The sequence below is a fragment of the Musa acuminata genome, chromosome BXJ3-5, assembly GCF_036884655.1.
Source record: "Musa acuminata AAA Group cultivar baxijiao chromosome BXJ3-5, Cavendish_Baxijiao_AAA, whole genome shotgun sequence".
Classification (NCBI taxonomy): Eukaryota; Viridiplantae; Streptophyta; class Magnoliopsida; order Zingiberales; family Musaceae; genus Musa; species Musa acuminata.
The window spans coordinates 16,176,921-16,196,222 of NC_088353.1; the positions used below are offsets into that span (position 1 = coordinate 16,176,921).

General features: G+C 39.0%; 1 protein-coding gene across 2 annotated transcripts in view; it reads right to left on the reverse strand.

Moving 5' to 3' along the window:
- The window catches only part of LOC135638036 (uncharacterized), a 31,362-nt gene extending 12,956 nt beyond the window's left edge, over positions 1–18,406 (reverse strand). The window contains exons 1-3 of one of the 2 annotated variants that reach the window (XM_065150966.1): positions 18,274–18,406; positions 17,582–17,644; positions 16,584–17,474 (exon numbers count right to left, since the gene is read on the reverse strand). In XM_065150966.1, the coding sequence (XP_065007038.1) occupies positions 16,584–17,474 (891 nt within the window). In that variant the 5' untranslated portion in view covers positions 17,582–17,644; positions 18,274–18,406. The remainder of the gene's footprint in view (positions 1–16,583; positions 17,475–17,581; positions 17,645–18,273) is intronic. The other variant, XM_065150967.1, reaches the window with a different exon arrangement.
- Positions 18,407–19,302: the final 896 nt, after the last annotated feature.

Genomic DNA, 19,302 nt, shown 5'->3' on the forward strand with positions numbered 1-19,302 from the left:
GTTAGCATGAAGATTTACAAATGGGAGGTGATCCCATTAACTTAATCTGGGGCCAATTGGGCCCTTGACAGACCCAAATTGGGCCGAATGGATCAGCCCATTCGGACCCAGATTTCCTGGCCGACGGTGGCACCGCTAGGGCCGGCAATGGCACCATCCAGAAGCTCAGTCTCTGAACGAAGTCAGGCGGTGGTACCGCCCCTGTCAGGCGATGGTAACGCCTGAGCTCGGTCTCCGAGCAAAGTCAGGCGGTGGTACCGCCTGAGCTCGATCTTCGAGCAGTGTCAGGTGGTAGTACCGCCCAGTTCTGGCGGTGGTACCGCCAGGACCCCGGAAATCCAGGGATGGACACTTTTGAGCTCCAAATTCAAACCAGTTGGGGCCTATATAAACCCCACCCTTTCCAGAATGAAAGGGCACCGAAAGCTTGCATTTATTCTGAGAATTTGAGAACTTAAAAGTGTTGTAAAAGGCTAGAAGTTCTTCTCCCTCTTTTCTTCTAAGTTTTGATCATTCAAGAGAGGAGCTCCTAAGCCCGTCAAAAGGAGTAAAGCTATAAAAGGGTGGTTAGCCTTCGCCTATTGAAGAAAGGCCTCTAGTGGACGTCGGTGACCTCATCGGAGAAGGAAGCCAAAAGTGGATGTAGTTCAAGATTGACCGAACCACTCTAAATCTCGGTTTGCATTTACATTCTGCTCCTTATCTTAACTGCAAACTGTCTCTGTTGCTTTACATCAACTATACTTCCGTTTACTCTTAAGTTGAAGAACTTTCCGAAACGGTTTTAATCGAAAACGATTTCATCATACGAACATCGTTTTAATCGACGAAAGTTTTCCGCTATACTAATTCACCCCCTCCCCCCCCCCCTCTTAGTGCTTTTGATCCCAACAATTGGTATCAGAGCCTTGTTATTTCTCAGTTGGTTTAACACCCAAGAGAAATGGCTCATTTCGGCTTTCAAGAGGGTTGCTCTCTCATTCGTCCTTCCTTTTTCAATGGGACGGACCATACTTAATGAAAAACTCGAATGAGAATTTTCTTACTTTCTTTGGATTTGAATTTATGGCACATAGTTGAAAACGGACTTGAAATGTCTTCTCTTCCAATGAACCATTGAAATGATTTGGAGAAGAAGACGTTTTCTTTAAATGCAAAGGTTATGAATGTCTTATTTTGTGCCTTAGACAAAAACGAATTTAATTAGGTTTCTTTGTGCGAAACGGCTTTCGATATTTGGCGCACTCTTGAAATCACACACGAAGGCACAAGTAGTGTAAAAAATTCTAAAGTAAATCTTTTGATGCACGATTTTGAGATGTTTTATATGGAACAAAGAAAAACTATTTGAGACATGTACACCCGTTTTACGGATGTCGTCAATAGTCTAAAAGCACTTCGTAAAAATTTTTCGAACTTTGAACTCGTGAACAAGATTTTGCGTTCTCTTTCTAAGAAGTGGGATTCAAAAGTAACAGCTTTACAAGAAACAAAAGATTTAAATATTTTTCCACTTAAAGAACTTATCGGTACATTGATGACATATAAAATGGTGCACAATGCACTTTATGAACATGATAAACAAAACCACCTTCCAAAGAACATGAAGGATTTGGGACATAGAACATTTGAAGACCACTCGAGCATAAGCTCAAGTGATGGTGAACAAGAACTACTCACTAAGAAATTTAAAAAGTTAATGAAACAAAAATTAAATAACAAAAAAAACGAAACTACTTGTTTTGAACGCAAGAAGAAGAACAAAAATTGGGATGAATCAAGCTCCTCCGAAGACGAGGAGAAAATCAAGAAAGGCGAGGTGGCAAACTACGCCTTAACGACAATCAACGATGAGGTAATCTAAACCCCCTTAATTTATTTTGAAATTACTTGATGTTTTCCATAATGTATTTTCCTTTTTTGAATAATTATTTTTCTTGAAAATTGCATGTTTAAAAAAATTAAAAATGCAAGAATATGATCATGCTCATAATTTTGAAAATAATAATGAAAATTACATGTTTTATGTTAATGAAATAAAATGTTAGATTTAAATCTAATGATCATATGTATGTTTTTCTTAAGAAGAAAAAATGTGTATCTTGATGATTGCCGATTTTGATTGAAACCATGCTTGATGTTTTAATGAAAATATTAAGAAGTTTAATATCATGCTTAATGATGATGCATGGCTTTTGTATGGAAAACTAAGCATGAAAAGATAGATTCACCTAAAAAGAAAAATGCATGACTACAACAAATAACAAAATGATTTTAGTTGAAAATACCTTATGCTCAATGAAACTATAATTGATGAATATGCTTTATGTTTAATGATTTCTTTGCCTTGTATGTCCTATCATGATGAATATTTTGAAAATAAATAAAATCATATTTGATTTGAAGTAATGCATAATTATCATGCTTAATGAGTTTTCTTTCGAAATGATGCATAATGATTTTTGTGATTTATGGATTATCAATTTTCACGATAATAAAAGTGGCTTTTTCGGTTTAAAAAATTGATGCATGTATTGATTTGACATAAATAAAATAGGCAAGCTTATATAAAATAGTGTAAGTGTGATGACGATTGTATACTTATGATGCATAAAGTTGTAATGAAAATATTAAAATTTTGATACCATGATTTGACGATTTTATGCATAAGATTTTAAAGTTATACATAATGATTTTTGTGGTTTATTGATCTTGATGGTTTTTATGACGAAATTTATTTTTCGATCCTAAACGATTGATGATATATATTTTTTTTTACACAAAAAGGACAAAGGCATGCTTGTATGAAACAACTAAATAGAGAAAAGCATTTTTCTTGAAAATTCTTTTTCTATCTTATTGACTTTGATGAATCTATTTTATCATCTTTTTATGAATCTCTTGAAAATGATTTTGATTTTATGATTTGAATTTGAATATACTTTATCTTGATTTTTCGAGGTTTATAACTTGAGACTTACTCAGTGATTGAAAAAGGCGCTCGGGTGCTCGCCTAGGCGCTCGGGCGAGGCGAGGCGAGGCGAGGCCCGAGCGCCTCGCTAATCTCCCAGGCGGCGCGCTTCAAACAGGCGCCACCTGGGCGCTCGCCCGAGCCCAGGCGCTGGGCGCTTCGGGCGAGCGCCTAGGTAAACCAAGGCGACCGAACCAAGATTTTAGGTCTGGTTCGGTCCTAGTTCGGTTGGTTAGTTAGTTCAATCGAACTAACTAAACTGATATAACCCTTACCCAACCCTAACCCGCTGCCGCTGCCACTCCCGATCTCGATCTCGATCTCGCCGCTGTCGCTGCTCGCAAACGCTGCCTCTGTCGTCGCTCGCGCCTCCCGCTGCTCGTCGCTCCTGTCGCCGCTCGCCGCTGTCGCTGCTCGTAAACGCTGCCTTTGTCGCCACTCGCGCCTCCCACTGCCTCTATCGCCGCTCGCACCTCCCGCTGCTCGCGGCTCCTGCTCCCGCTGCCTCTATCGCCGCTCGCACCTCCCGCTGCTCGCGGCTCTTGCTCCCGCTGCCGTTGCTCGCAAACACTGTCGCTGTCGCCACTCGCACCTCCCGCTGCTCGTCGCTCCCGCTCCCTTTCCCGTTGCCGTTGCTCGCCGCTGCCACTGTCGCCGCTCGCCACTGCCGCTGTCGCCGCTCGCCGCTGCTTCCTCATTTCTCAGTCAGCAGGCTCAGTATACAGTATACTGTTAATATTAAGTTTATTTGAAATGATTAATTTTCAATACTGTTAATAGATTTTCTTAATTTAATAGCATATTTTTATTTAAAATTTTAAATAATTATATTTATTAATTATATTATATATTTTTATATTTTAGCACCTCACTTCGCTCGGGCGAGCGGTTGGGTGAGCGCTTAGCGCCTCGGGCATTTTTGGACCTTGGCGCCTAGCGCTTTTTAAATCACTGGATTTACTCTATAAAAATCGAGATCTTTTATCCTCGATGTTTCTTTTTGCCATCTACTATCCAAATGAATCATGATTGGTATCATTGCTATATTTCTTCTTGTCGTATACTAAAAAGAAAATTTTCCTAAATGAATCATGATTTTTCGGAACCACAATTTTTTTTATGATTCATAATGAATTGAGAAATTTTATATGCTTGAATTAATATCTTGTTCTCCTACAAGATTGAATGAATTTTATCTATATCATTATCTCCTAAGAATTCCTTTCATTTTTTTTAAAAGAGGAGATGTGTCAAAATGAATCATGTCTTTTGGTATTCACATGATTTTATCTTTTCATGATATGATTTTTATGCAATTCCTTGTTTTCATAAAATATTTATCTTATTACCCAATAATTCTTCTTGATATTCCTTATGTGATGATATGAATACATGAAATATTCATTAATTTGTTTTGATGTATACAAATAAGAAGTTTCGATCAGACATGGTAGGATGTAATTTGACAAAATTGATACCATCATGATGTGAAATAAATGATAATTTGGAATCACGCATGTAATGATGATTTTATATACATGATGATTTGGAATTATGCATGCGATACTTTAACTTATGATAATGATGCATACAATGATAAAATATTCATGATAAAATAATTGTTTTGACATTCATGACTTGAATTTTCATCTATGCTATTTGCCTTTGTCATAATTTAGAAATTAACGTAAAAGGTCTTCCTTTCTTTTTGACAATGACAAAAGGGGAGTAAAACATGCTAGAAAGCTAATTTGATAGTTTGCACAATTCAAGAAGAAAGCAAAAATTGCACTTCTCAAAAGAGAAGAAATTGCTATCTTAAACATCACCAAGAAAGTGCTATTTTGCAAATCTCAAGACGCACAAATGCAAACATACAAAATTTATAATTTTGCACATCATTAAAATTTATGATGCTTTGGTGATTATGCATGTTCTAAAATATTGTAAGATTCACTAGCTTGCATGATGTAGAACTTGCTATCTTGAACATCACCAAGGAGTGCTATCTTACCTATCTCAAGAAGCAAAAAGTTAACTTGCACATCTAGCAAAACTTATATTTCAAGAAGCAAGAGTTGCTTTCTTGAACATCTCAAAATTGCTAGCTTGCGTGTTTTAAAATGTTGAAAACTTTTTTTGCTAACTTGTATTTTGATGATAGAAAACTTGCATGATGGTAAAAATGGATATTATGTTTTTCATGCAATGAGTTGAACTTATATCACAAACACTTGATTGCGGTACTTCTCTTTTTTGTTGATGACAAAGGGGAAGAAGTATGTTGATTATATGTCATGATTTTATCATGACATGTTGCTTGGATTTTTAAATCCAAGAGTTTCTAACTTTCTATCAATATAGCATATTGATATGGGGAGTTTGTTTAAACTCCGGGAGTTAAGTTTAACTCCGTCATTAATTGATTGTCATCATCAAAAAGGGGGAGATTGTTAAATCTCGTATTTGATTATGAAACCAATTGATAATTATGTTTATGTTTTAATCTGCGTTTTAAGTGACGCAAGATGCTTCGATCAGGATAAGACAATTAAAGCAGGAAAAATCATGTTGGGCCGGAGGAACATGTCAGAAGATTAGACATCGGGCCGGTGGATCAATCGACGTATCGACAGAAGGTTTCGGGCCGTGGATTCGGGCATCGGGCCAAGAAGAGCGGGTATTGCGCTAAGGATATCGGAGTTGCGGAGTCAACTGGCCAATTGGACAATAGGCCGCAAGAGAGGACGATGCGCCGAAGAATCGAACGAAGCGTCGAGGGACCAATGGCATGCCGGAGAACTTGATTAATGCTTAGTATTAATTGTCTAGATCGAAGTTTGTTTTATATATGCAGGATTAACTACGATGGCAGTAAGACATGCAGCAGGTGTTGCGCCGGAGTCAAGACCAAGATCACGTTGGGAGTTCGAGAGTTCGACGGAAGTCCGGACGGTCGTCGGAGGTTCTACGGGAACAAATCCGAGAAGTCAAAGAGCTTGCCAAAGAAGCTCGTTGAAACTCGCCAAGAGGATCGTCGCAAGTCCAGGAGTTTGCCGGAAGTCCGTCGGAGCATCGCTGAGGGTTCGTCGAATGTTCGCCGGAAGCTCGCCGGAAGAAGCGATTGACGCACCGGAACACGAGTTGCAGTATTAATGTCTTAAATGTCATAGTCAGCATGAAGATTAAGTTAGGAATGGGAGGTGATCCCATTAACTTAATCTGGGGCAAATTGGGCCGTTGACAGACCCAAATTGGGCTGAATGGATCAGCCCATTCGGACCCAGATTTCCTGGCCGGCGATGGCACCGCCCAGAAGCTCAGTCTATGAGCGAATTCAGGCGATGGTACCGCCCCTGTCAGGCGGTGGTACCACCTAAGCTCGGTCTCCGAGCGAAGTCAGGCGATGGTACCGCCCCTGTCAGGCGGTGGTACCGCCTGAGCTCGGTCTCCGAGCAGTGTCAGGCGGTAGTACCGCCCAGTTCTGGCGGTGGTACCGCCAGGACCCCGAAAATCCGAGAATGGACACTTTTGAACTCCAAATTCAAACTAATTTGGGCCTATATAAACCCCACCCTTTCCTACATGAAAGGGCACCGAAAGCTTGCATTTATTCTGAGAATTTGAGAGCTTAAAAGTGTTGTAAAAGGCTAAAAGTTCTTCTCCCTCTTTTCTTCTAAGTTTTGATCATTCAAGAGAGGAGTGGAAATCTATAGGGGTTGTCTTCTAAGCCCGTCAAAAGGAGTAAAGCTGTAAAAGGGTGGTTGGCCTTCGCCTATTGAAGGAAGGCCTCTAGTGGACGTCGATTACCTCATCGGAGGAGGAAGCCAAAAGTGGATATAGGTCAAGATTGACCGAACCACTCTAAATCTCGGTTTGCATTTACATTCTGCTCCTTAACTGCAAACTGCCTCCGTTGCTTTATGTCAACTATGCTTCCTTTTACTCTTAAATTGAAGAACTTTCCGAAACGGTTTTCATCGAAAACGATTTCATTGTACGAACGTCGTCAAAGTTGCTTCGCCTTTGACGATTGACTCTTTCGTTTGGTGCTTCTTTTCCTAATGGACATCCTATGAAAGCCTATTTGTTTGTGAGCCATTGGAACCTGATCTCCAAGTTTTCGTGGAATGTTTCACCGCCTAAAGGCTAGTTCTGCAAATATCAAACAGTTATTGGTTTATTTAGAATGGAAATTTTCCAGCATATTTTCCACTAGAGTCAAAGTCAACCAACTATATATCCTAGCATCATGACTAAAATATCAAAGGTTCACTAAACCAACAAATAATTGGATTGCAAGACTAAAAGCAATGTATATAAATCCATCTAGAATAGAAGGTATTAGACAATAGTGCTCAAGACAAAACATAAAACATATAAACACCATCCACAGTAAAGTACTCTCTCTCTATCAGAGGACATCGTAGCTTTTTTTTACTACGGGTATAATGAAAGACTTGTTTAAAATCTGAATGGCAAGGTCCAGTAACCTCCAACTCCATCTTTCCTCCACCAATGCCCATTACCTTGACCACCACCATCATGGCAGGTTCCCCCTCCCTACTTTATCCCACCTATATTGCTCCAAAATCAATTAAGGTAGTAGAGAACTAGAACCACTGGCACCATAGTTTCCTATTAAAACAATCATTACTTTCCCTCACACAACAGTGACTGCCATCATCACAACACAAATAAACTAATATACCAGCTCCAAAGATATCACTACAAAATTAAAAAAGCATTCTTTCTCCCTCTTTATCTTTGGAAGCAAGGCAACACAAAGGAGCACTAGGATATAACAACGAGAAAACATAGTTCCCAAGTAATTTGTGGTTGGCTACATGGAACCCTTCCTATCATTGAGCGATGTTGATGAAATTATTGTTAGGCCTACTATTTTGACAATTTACAAAAAATTCCAGGCGGTCGTTGGCCAAACCAGTATAGGTCTTGTACAGACTGGATGGTTGATGCCTCGACAGTTTTTAGTGGATCCACTTGTTGGAAGGCATCAAGTGGATTAGATAAATGTCTATATCTCCCAATCTACTTTCCTAAGATCCTTAATTTTCTATTGCTAATGAAGTGTTTTATTCGCTTTTTTACGATCATGAGTTATGCTTTGGCAGAGCGAATGACAACAGTTTTCCCCCACATTCACTTGTCACTAACCAATTTTCTTTTGGTGCAAATCCTACGAAACTAACTCTTTGCAAGCAAACATCACAAGGGTGCGATACAACTTAGACAAAACTAACTGCATCAATGACAAATAGTATCAGAGCAAGAACCATAAAATGACAAACACTTGAAAAACTGCATAGAGGGCATAGTGGGGACTGCACAAAGGGCAATCCGCACATGCAACCCCTATGGAAACAAACGTAGAGACAGAAGTGGAGAAAGTTGCTTAGAGGAGCAAGTATCTAGATTGGTGTAAGAGAAATAGCCAACCTCTCGTGTGAGAAGCACTATGCAAAATGCAAGCAATGAAGTACATGTATGCGTGTAAATCTTGAGATGGCTGAATTTGAGCTATGAGTTGAAACTTGATCAAGTATTATGCAAGAATGAGCAGTTGTCAAGGAAAGAGGTCAAGCAAGTCGAAGAATGGTAGCTTAACAACCAAAAGAACTAATAAGAACTTGCAAAGGTGAGGAAATTGACAACTCAAAGAATTTTCGTACTCGTGCAAAAGTGTATGCAGGCTAAGGGATGCATGTGGCCATCCTGAGGTGATCGAGAGAGGGAAGCTCGATGCACCATGGAGGAAAAGACATTATTCTTTGACAAGGAACAAATATTTAGATGCGACCCAGTTGTGTGGATGTTTTAAGCTCTTGTGATAGGCCTTGGTTGTGCAGCAAAGGGCTGCATCAGCAGAGAGTGCATGACATAGCAAATGCAACTCTAATGGTGAAATGATCCAAAAAATTTGAACTCCATGAAACATACGAAGAAGACTGAGCATCCTTGGTGAAGTGATCTTTGATACTTCCAAAAAGAAAGATATGAAGAGGAAAATTACTTCAACATATTAAGTTTGCAAGTGGAATTCTTCGGTTTTCATGGATACTTCATGTCCAACCAACCATACATCACAAGGGGAGCCCTTGAGAAATAGGCACTCTTAAACCTTGTCATATTCTTCCAAACCAAAGAACAAGGAACCCAAAGTTGAAAGCACAACCAGCTTGAAAGGTCACAATTGTTTAGGCCACTCGGAATGCTATATCGCTCGATACAATATGATACGAGCAATATGTACCAGTTCATTCGATATACTAGGTGGAGGATGTATCAATCAGTACAAAACAATCAAAACTCAACCATTACTGACTTGTATGAGTCAGTAATGGTCAGACTTCAACCGTGTTGGATCAATGGCTTCGATCATTCTTGCTCCAATGATCAATTTGACCATTGTATGGTGATAGTTGATCTTTTTTTCTTGCTTTTGAGGCTGATCATTCTTATGATATAGAGCAGTAGATCAATGGCGACAGCAGAAGTTCCAATGCACTCCAATCCCCCCGCCCATACATGCCACAATTATACTTGTCTCGAGATGCCCCTCGGACACTTATCGTTCATGATGATCATGTAATGACCATTACCATGCTTATTCATCAATGGGATATAGTTTACAAGTATACTATGTCATGAGAGGAATTTCAAGATTGGGCCTGACAGATGCACCAGATTGATATACAAATTCATAACATCAAGGATCCTAATCCACCAACTGTAGAGTCCTGTCATTCATTTTGATGGTGGAAACATGCATATACAATTTCCTTTCGTTTATTACTTAGGTTGCTGAAATCTTAAAGTTCTGACACGTAATCTAACATCTCAAATCGTATCTTTGTAGATGATTCAAAATCAACAGAAAAAACAGAGGAACATATGACAAAATCTCTCCTCAACATTAAAAAAATAAATTCATTATCTCATCCCTATTTGCACTTTATTATTATTCAATTTGAATTGACATTGCATTAAATTATAATTAAAAGGGATTAAAATAGGGTTTTTTTCCATTTTTTAGGTACTTTCTGACCATTTTTATCAAATTTCTCGAAAACCAGTAATATTGATGTACTAACATATGGTATGTCGTTATTGACCTGTGCGTACCAGTGTGGGCCTGGACCAACAGTACCTGTCAGCACGAGATGACGAACCTTGCAAGTAGCGATAAAGAATCATCACAAGGACCTTGCATGAAGATTGTGCCAAGGATCATTAAAGGGTAGGTTGGAGTGAAATCATCGCAGAGGCCAAAGGCAAACATAGGCTCCACAAGCTTGAAGAGAACCAAAATCGAATAAGAGGGGTCATCGCATGATCCTAGCACATACTAATGCGTTGGTGGATACATGCGAGGTCAAGTGGCATAACTATCGATGCCAATATCAAAGACAAAGGCACATAATGAGCTCATGTATGGACATTGAGCTCAACAAAGAGCTTGATGTAGATTTGATATTTGTATGTGAGATAGACTATGAAGTTAAGACATTTCCTCGAGCAAACGAGGCACATGGGCTATATATCGAAAACCATTCCCTCGAGCTTCTTTTTGTTGTTTCTCGACCTTGAAAGTAAGTTTACAAACATTATCATAACTCCAATAAGGTTTTACTTGGACAACATTACCAATCTCAGGTCTTAGACCATCAAGATATCTTGCTATAGTTTGCTCCTCTTGAAACTATGATCGTATTTCATTATAAGAAGATCAAGTTCTACTGAGTACTCTTCCACAGAAAGATCCTTTTGTTTGAAGTTATAAAGCTCAAGACAAATGTCTTGCTAGTAGTTGTCAGGAAGATATTTCTTATTTAGTTCTCTCTTTATTTTCTCAATCTTTCTTTTACATCCACATTCTCTTCTTTTTCTTTTTAAGATTTTTCCGACATAAAGAGACATGTTTCTTCAACTTTATGACAACAAGCATGGCTGTGTAGGGTGAGGAACATCTTTAAAATCAAAAACTCTTTCAACAATTGAAACCAATCAAGTTCTATTCATCATTCAAACTCAGGAATATCAACTTTAAGATTGAAGTCACGATCAAAATCATGATTTCCTCAGACATAAGAAAATGAAATCAAGGTTGACTTGGTGGAATGGATTAACATACTCTGCTTCAAGTTTGGAAGAAATATGGCTTGGAATGCTATATCACATATTGATCGAAATATTGTTGGAGTTGTATATGCCTTCCTAATTAATTGATTTTAATATCTTGATGATTTCTTTCACAAGCATAATGTTCTTCGACATTGGGAGCACATTGGCAACAACATAACCTTTGCTCTAATACCAATTTGATGTCAGGATGAAGAGAAAATAAGTGAAATATATTAAAGGGTGCTCACTACCAAAGATAACACCAACCAAAAGGAGTCTAACTAGGAATACAAGGCTTAGAAACTCACCACTCTAAGGAATCATACAAAGCTATATGAGAAAAACACTTCTCAAGACCCAAGACTTGTATTTAGAACACTATGTGTCTCCAACGCTTAGACATGAGATATACAAATAGTGATAGGCTTGGAACAACCCTCTAAGTATGGGTGATTAATTCTTCACCTTTTTTAAGATTTAAAATAAATGAAAACTAATTTAAGACTTATAAATAACCAAAAGCCATCTAGGAACTCTAAAAGATAAGAAAAACTTTCTTCCAATCTTGAAGAGCAATCATCATGACCTTTGCAGAGAGAATTGAGCATAACTTTATCTAAAAAACTTCAAATCAAATTATATTTCCAATGGTGTATAATTCATGTCAGAAATGTCTCGAAATTCATCTCAAAATTAAGGAGAGAGTATTAGACTTCTGATTTATTGGAAAGCTAAGAAACTAGTGTGACTACCTTGACTTCTCTTGATTCAGAGTTTTGGGAAACTCCTATGTCGAGCTAACTCGTGCAATGATGTATATTTCAAGACATCATTATTTAAATCCAAATCAAGAGGTAAAACAACTTACATTAGACTTGGTCAAGAAACCGAGCAACATAAAGGAGTCTCCTTAAAAGGCAAAACATGGGGCGGAAGTACCAACTTGACACTTCCCTTGGTTGAAGATCAAGAACATAAACCCTTGTAAAGGCAAGAGCAAAACCATGTCATTCCTTTATTCCCTCTTTCTAATGAGGGATAATTCAACTTGCATGGTACCATGGTAGAAAGGAGCTTCCAAGTACATACACCTAAACTCAACAATGTGATTGATAAAGGAACAAAGGCATGAAGACTTGACTTACTTGTGAAAAATACACCATAGTGCTTCCATTCGAGTTATCATAAAGGGATTTCCACATGGAAATGGTGCACAACAAAGATTGTGCTAGGCCAAAGGCCTAGGATCGAGACAAGTGCACACTGATCCATCAAAGTTTAGAGGAGCTTCAAGAGCTGATGGATGATGGACTAACCCAAAGTTGAACTTCGATCGTAGGCGGTCAAGATGCTATAACGATAGATTAATGAATGAGTGTTGATTGCTAAGGAAGCGAACAAAAAGTGTAAGTGACAAAACCCCTAAACTTCACACCAAAAATCCACACGTCACTTGGAGGCAATGCATACCAAAAATCCCGTGAGGGATTTACTTAAACAAAGGGATGGTTGGGGGCTTCTGGGAGCTATTGGTGGGCACCATGACAGCAAGAAAGACTATGACTCAGAGTGAGTCCATGGTACCACCGGGTCTTCCATGCATGCAAAGAATTTGCATTGGATGAAGGTCGTGAACATTGAGGGTAGGGTACCATAGAGGTAAATCTTCTAAGTATATGCCAAAAGTTCCAAGAGGGACTTGATAATATAGAGGTATGTTTGAAGCTATTGAATGGACTATTCTAGAGCTCACATTTGTTTATGGGAGCCCTAGCTCTATTAGAGGAAAAGGTTGAGCAAGTGATAACATAGCGGAGCATAGAGTTGATATGTGCCCGACAACATGATGGCAAAGGCTATGTGTGGGAGTACAATTTGTTGTTCTATTCTATCAATTAGAAGGGAATTACTTTGAGAACACAAAAGTGTTATCTCTCGATGGCAAAACAAAGTGATGGGATCCATAGCAATACATAGGAGGGTCGTGAGCCTGACGTAGGTCCACGATACTACCAAGGCAAGACTTATGGATAGTCACCTATCCTTGCTCTCAAGGGAGAGAGTGCACTGGTCAAAAATTAGGGCCAATGCTATAGAATGTGGACAACAAATGACTTCATGAGGCATATGTAGAAGGGGTTTTAATCGAGATAGTCAAAAGTAATGGAATTCAATCAATGTGAGGGTGGTCAACCAGGGAACAAGCAATATGCAACGGCGTTTCCTGATCTTCTTAAAGGAGTAGGCAGTGAACTCTTTTGAGTGAGGACAACCCCAAAGGAATGACAAAATCAATCAGAAACTCTTTTGAGTGAGGACAAAATTTTGCTCTTTCAACAACAACACTTCTTGTACTCTAAGAGTGCAACGCAAAGAGTTTGCAAAGTCAACTAACCTAGTTTAAGCCATGGACTGCGCATCAAGGGTCGGGGTCAAGTAATGCAACTCTGATCTCCACAAACCATGAGACAGGGCGAAGTTAAGAAACCCATGTCTATTAGTTATTCGCAAAGAAGCTCTACAATAAATGAAAGTCCGTTTGTAGTTAAAAGAAAGTGGTCATCAAATGCTCATCAGTTGGTGATCAATTCTACCAAAGCTACTTGTTTGCTTCATCTCGCAATACAGTGACAAAAAAGTGAAGGTGATACACACCTACTTAGACATGATGAATAAGTGAAGGAGAAATCATTGAGCAAATTTTGTAGAGAAGGCCCCAAAACATGAAGCCATGCTAATAAAGCTCCAATAAGCATTCACCTTGTTCAATCCATGCAAGACGTACAAGGGACTAGCACGCAATCATGAAAGCCATTTTCCTTCACTAAAGGATCCACAAATTTCAGCACAACATGAACAACCGCACACCACCAGAGTCATCGATAAGTTAAAGCATCATTAAAGGATCAAAGTTTGACTACTTACAATAGTGTTGAGAGACCAATTAGGAGTCAGAGGGTGTGTTGCAGCAGATAGAGGATTGAAGATGCAGCATATGAAAAGATACAGAATTCCCAAAGACTTCGATAAGGATGTCAAAGAAACAAGTACAAAAGTGTCACAAATTGTCCACAAGGTGCAAAAACTTATTGGTGCAATCGCCCACCTTTTTGGTTTGTTCCTGGCTTAGGCAGCATGTAATAGGAGTATGCTTACCAGTCCCTTTTTCGCTCCTAGCATAGGTAGCTTTTAATGAGAGTAGCCTTTCCAACCCCATTTTGATTAAACTGTGTAGCTGTTTTGGCTTATAAGCAAAGCTTACTAGCAATTGTCATGCAAGAGTAAAACTACCCAAAAACGAAAAGCCTCCAAGCTAGTATTTTTACGCACAAAGATGGTGAGTGAAACTTCAGCCATCTCAACTTTGTAGAGAGCTTCAGGAATTTCCATGTGGCATGGGGTTGGATGGGGCTCTAAGGCAGTGTCAACAATTGGATAGTAGCATGCCTTGCAGCAGGGTGTCGTGTGGGCACTTGTCCATGGGAACCTTGCACGTAACCGACTAGGCTTGGAACCTTTATCACATGTCCATTCTAAGTGAGTGAAGGCATACACTTTCTATTATTAATAAAGTGTTAGGTCTAGTTATGCTTGTGTGACATGCTTTGACAAAGCAATGGTGAATCACTAGTACATTCGCTTGTCACTAACTTATTTTTTTAGTGGTGTAGGTCCTACATGACCATAAGAAGATTATGGGGAGGTTGATCCTATACAAGGCAAGGATGCCACCTGGCTTAGGCAATATTATATAAGTACATGACAATACAACATGCAACATGATGATATGCCCGCTATCAATGTAAACAGCAAGTGGGTTTAAAAACAATATTATAAAAAAGAAAGTGAGTTTCCCTTCTAGTTCACAAGGCTCACCATGCGATAAGCGTAGTATCACACATGGACCGCATGAAATTGGATGATCCATGTGCTGATTTTCGCTGGGATCAATATATACTTACGAGCTGTCTGTGTGCTGATTCATGACCAAAAGAGGCAAAAACTTCTAAAACTACCTTGATATCCCAAGCCTGATAAATCTTAAATTGTATCAGTTCACTTCACCAACAAGAATTATTCAATAACTTGTATCAGTTCACTTCACTTCGATTCTGGCTTGCTTTCTGACTTTTATGGTGGAGATAAGAGGAAAATATTAGATAACTGGAGAGAGTTGGTGGGTGGGACAAAGTTCTCAAATCAAGGAATTGTGGATATGAGGTGGAAAGAGAAGCTAGAAACAACAGAGGATCATCTTTTATGGGAAAAGGCCTGTTTGGCAAGAATAGAAATGAAACGTTTTCTAGCTATTCCAAGTGCCAGTTCACAGCTTTGTCAGAAATAAACAACTTAGGTTTAAAAGTTATAGTTTATAGCTTTCTTCTACAAAAAGAAATTAAGAATTTAGACTTATTTACCAGGTTAGTCAATCAAAATAGGAATAGACTCCTAAACAAAAATTGAAAATCAAACTAACATAATCTAATGAAATCTCAATTCTAAAATAAGAAACAATCCAATCTCAAAACTCAAATTTAGCTCAATCGCTTCCAATCCTGACTCACCACCATCAACATTATCAAGGCACCAACATGTGGATCCAATGGTTAAAATTTGCTTCCACTTGATTGGAAAAAGTGCTAATTCTTAACAGAACTAAAAAAGTTCCTTTTATGCCTACATTCTTAATGTGCCAGAGTTTATTATGTAACTATCTATTTCTCCTTATGTTTTGCATAAGCTGTTGTCTCACTAATAATTTAATATGTTTTTATCCTGTTTTAATATTAGTACCTTTTGTTAAGATTCTGCACAATCAGTCATGCTTAAAATAATCATCACTCAAGAGCAAAATCATGACTGAGAAATATGGATCAGTGAAGTAGATGGAATTAGGAAAATTAATCTATGCCAATAGTAGCTTAACTAGCTTTCATGAACCCAACTGGTTCATATTTGGTTGTAAAATCCATAATGTAGTGTTCATATATTTTAGCAAGTACCTCCTTGATAGCTTATATTCTAATAGCCAATCTTTCCAAAATCTAATTGTTATAATAGAGGTACCAGAATTTCAGTGTTTTTCATTTTCTGATTCTCTAGTCTCCCAGTGGATATGGGCATGAAGTTTCCAGATAAGCACAAAACTACACAAGGACATTGATGTTAACAGAATTTAGCCATTTATAGAACTTCCTTTATACTCTAGCACACAAATTTCAGGAAGGATTTTCTTTATACTCCAGAAACACAAATACCAACAAGAACTTTCTTTGCATCTAACACTATAAAACCTCCTTGGATAATGCAGTGAGGAATAAGAACTGAGGATATATAATATTTTGCTGCTACATATGGACATCAGTTTAGCTAATGCACTTTCTCAACTATAAACCCTTGACACATTAAAAATCTAAAAGTAACAATCAATTTGTCAGCAATGAACATAGAAACAGTAAAAGTATACCTCCAACAAAGAATCTTGGACTTCTTTTGGTATTTTAGATAGTACACGTGACAAGATTTCCTGTTGTCTCCATCCAGTAAAGATACGGTGTCCAAGAATGCACCTCCTGCTTCTTACCTTTCTACACTCTGACCATCTACGATATGCATCAGATCTGTAGAACTTTCCATAATAGTAAGACAGTATGTCTCCCATCTTCTTACACCCAACAAAATTTTTCACTTGAACAAGATTCTTTCCAAAAATATAAAGACCAAGAAGAAAACTTTGTGACTCATCCTCACTCCAAGAGGAAGATGGCATGCCAGGCAATGGATTGTAACCTTTGGCTTCATTATGCTGCAGCAGAGGAGCACCACTATGTATCTTATTCTCTAAGGGAATGCTTTTCGTTGTTGTAGATCCATCAGACCCGCAACAATTTGCTAAGTCAGTGCATTCATCTGTGCATGCAAGACTTAGAAGATACGTAGAATGGCCGCTTGAACTTTCTGCTGGAAATTGACTCATAGTCTTATATCCAGGATCAGCTTGGTTTTTTCCAGTGTTTGTATGCGCCACTGACCCACCCTTAATGGAACTAATGTCAGAACAAGAAAATTCTTTCTGTTCATCTTCGGTAACATCACCTACATGGTGCATCCACATAATTGGAATGGCTGATCCTACTCCGACATGATAGTCAACAGTAAGCATTTTTCTGGTACTAATCAGGCATGACTGTGTTGCTAGTTCTGGAATCTGCACTTGGTGCTCATCTCCTAGGCGAGGACGTATCAGTGGTTCATCATAAATACCATTTCTGCAAGGGGAATCTGGTGAATGTAACTGATCAGAAAGCACCTCAGCAGCAGCATGGTCTTCGATATAGTTCATTCCAGCAGTACCCATCTGTCAACACATTGAATAGGAAAAAATAGAAACCTATCATTCCGTCACAAATTACAAGAAAAAGAGGCCAAATATTGACATAAACTCAGGAAAATTGTTTAGATCACCTTAGATTTAGACCTCTCTTCCCGATGCGTACAAGAGTAATATAATCTATGTGCAAAAGTTTCCTGGAGATAGACATGTGTTCCAAGTAGAAAGAATGAGAACCCATAAATGTGAGCTAAATACAAAGTTATTTGACCTTGTAAATATTTAAAACAATGTCATTTTTCTTATTCTTCATTATCTGAAACCTTATACAAGTAAGCAGGAAAACACGAGAGACCAATCAAAGTAAAATTTTTGGGAGTGGACAATCACGTATGAATAACCAACTCTAACCGGACAACAGGAACCACATCCCCACGACCCTTGGCGTCGCGAAAACAACACACCAACACATGAAACCCTTCCTGACAAGACACAAAAATTTCGGCCCAACGACGAGCTCATCCAATTATCAATCAACAATAAGATCCCGTAACAATCAAACGAACCATGCTGGTCCCAACAGAGCTACGAACAAAATCATCAACCCCCGGACTGCGCGATGCACATTCCCAAGAGATAGCAGTTGTTGACGACGATTTCCATGCTGATGTATCAAATTGTGGTCATCGTCACGTCAATAACAACCAGGGCAAGCACGCAGTCGAGGAAAAAGTAGTGGGCGCGCTCAAGAAGCTTACAAACAGGAAAGCACAAACAGAAATCGAGTACGAGATTGAGAAGAAAGTCGTGAAGGAAATGGGCGTACCGGCCGCTTCGCGGAGTTGGTATCGATTGCTACGACCTCCGCAATATGACGAACAAATCGATCGATAGAAAGAAGGGGGAGAGAGAGAGAGAGGAGGCGAAGGTGAGGAATAGTGAGAAATAACAGGGGAGTCGTTCTCTTCCCTTCTATAAAGTTTATGGAAACATATGTGTTATATGTTTGAAGGGAGGGATCTCCAAGAATAAAAAATAATTTTGTCCACCTAGTTGTAGCAAAACCTGACATGTACCTGTAAAATGATTGGGGGCAACCTTAGGTCCACGCTGGGTCCCGGAGAAGCCTCTTCGCTTCGTTTCATGACAGAGCAGAGATGGAAAGGGCATTGCTGCAGAAGGATACAGTTAAAAATGGCTCCTCCCATATGACAATAATCAAGAAAGGGAACGGGGTGATCTAACAACATACTAATCCGCATAAAGTTTCCTATAAGAATCACCAATATACTACCGCCCATCGTCCTAAGAAGCACTCATCTTGATGCAATAATATTTTCATTTTTTGGTCTTCAAGTGGATTGGGAGTTGGGTCAGCTGAAACCTTATTGGAGACGAAAGAGCATGACCACAGATTTCCACTTCAATGGTTCATACCTCGACGTGCATGCATCAATATTCGTGCTCGAAATTGGAATTATGATATCGTCTACTCCCGGAACGCGTAGGAATAAAATAAATAGCATGCACGTTGAGACGGGCGGCTGTGTGGTGTTTCGGTTGGGAGAGCGAGGAATGGCCAATCGAGTACGCACGCAGGAGGATCGGGTGCAAAGACATGGACACCCGAAGCGGTTAGAAGCCAAGAAAATTCTCGAGTATAAGTAGCGGATGCGTCACGTGGTAGTTCATTGACGGATAATCCTTTTTGTTTCGTGTTGTATCCGTGTAAGCGGAGAGATTGCGACAGGATAAAGAAAAGGGTTTATGGTGGGGGATAGGACCAAAACTTGGCTCATCATTAGATGCTCCGAGTTATCGGTGCAGTGACTCGTTTGATGATTAAAAGTTTATT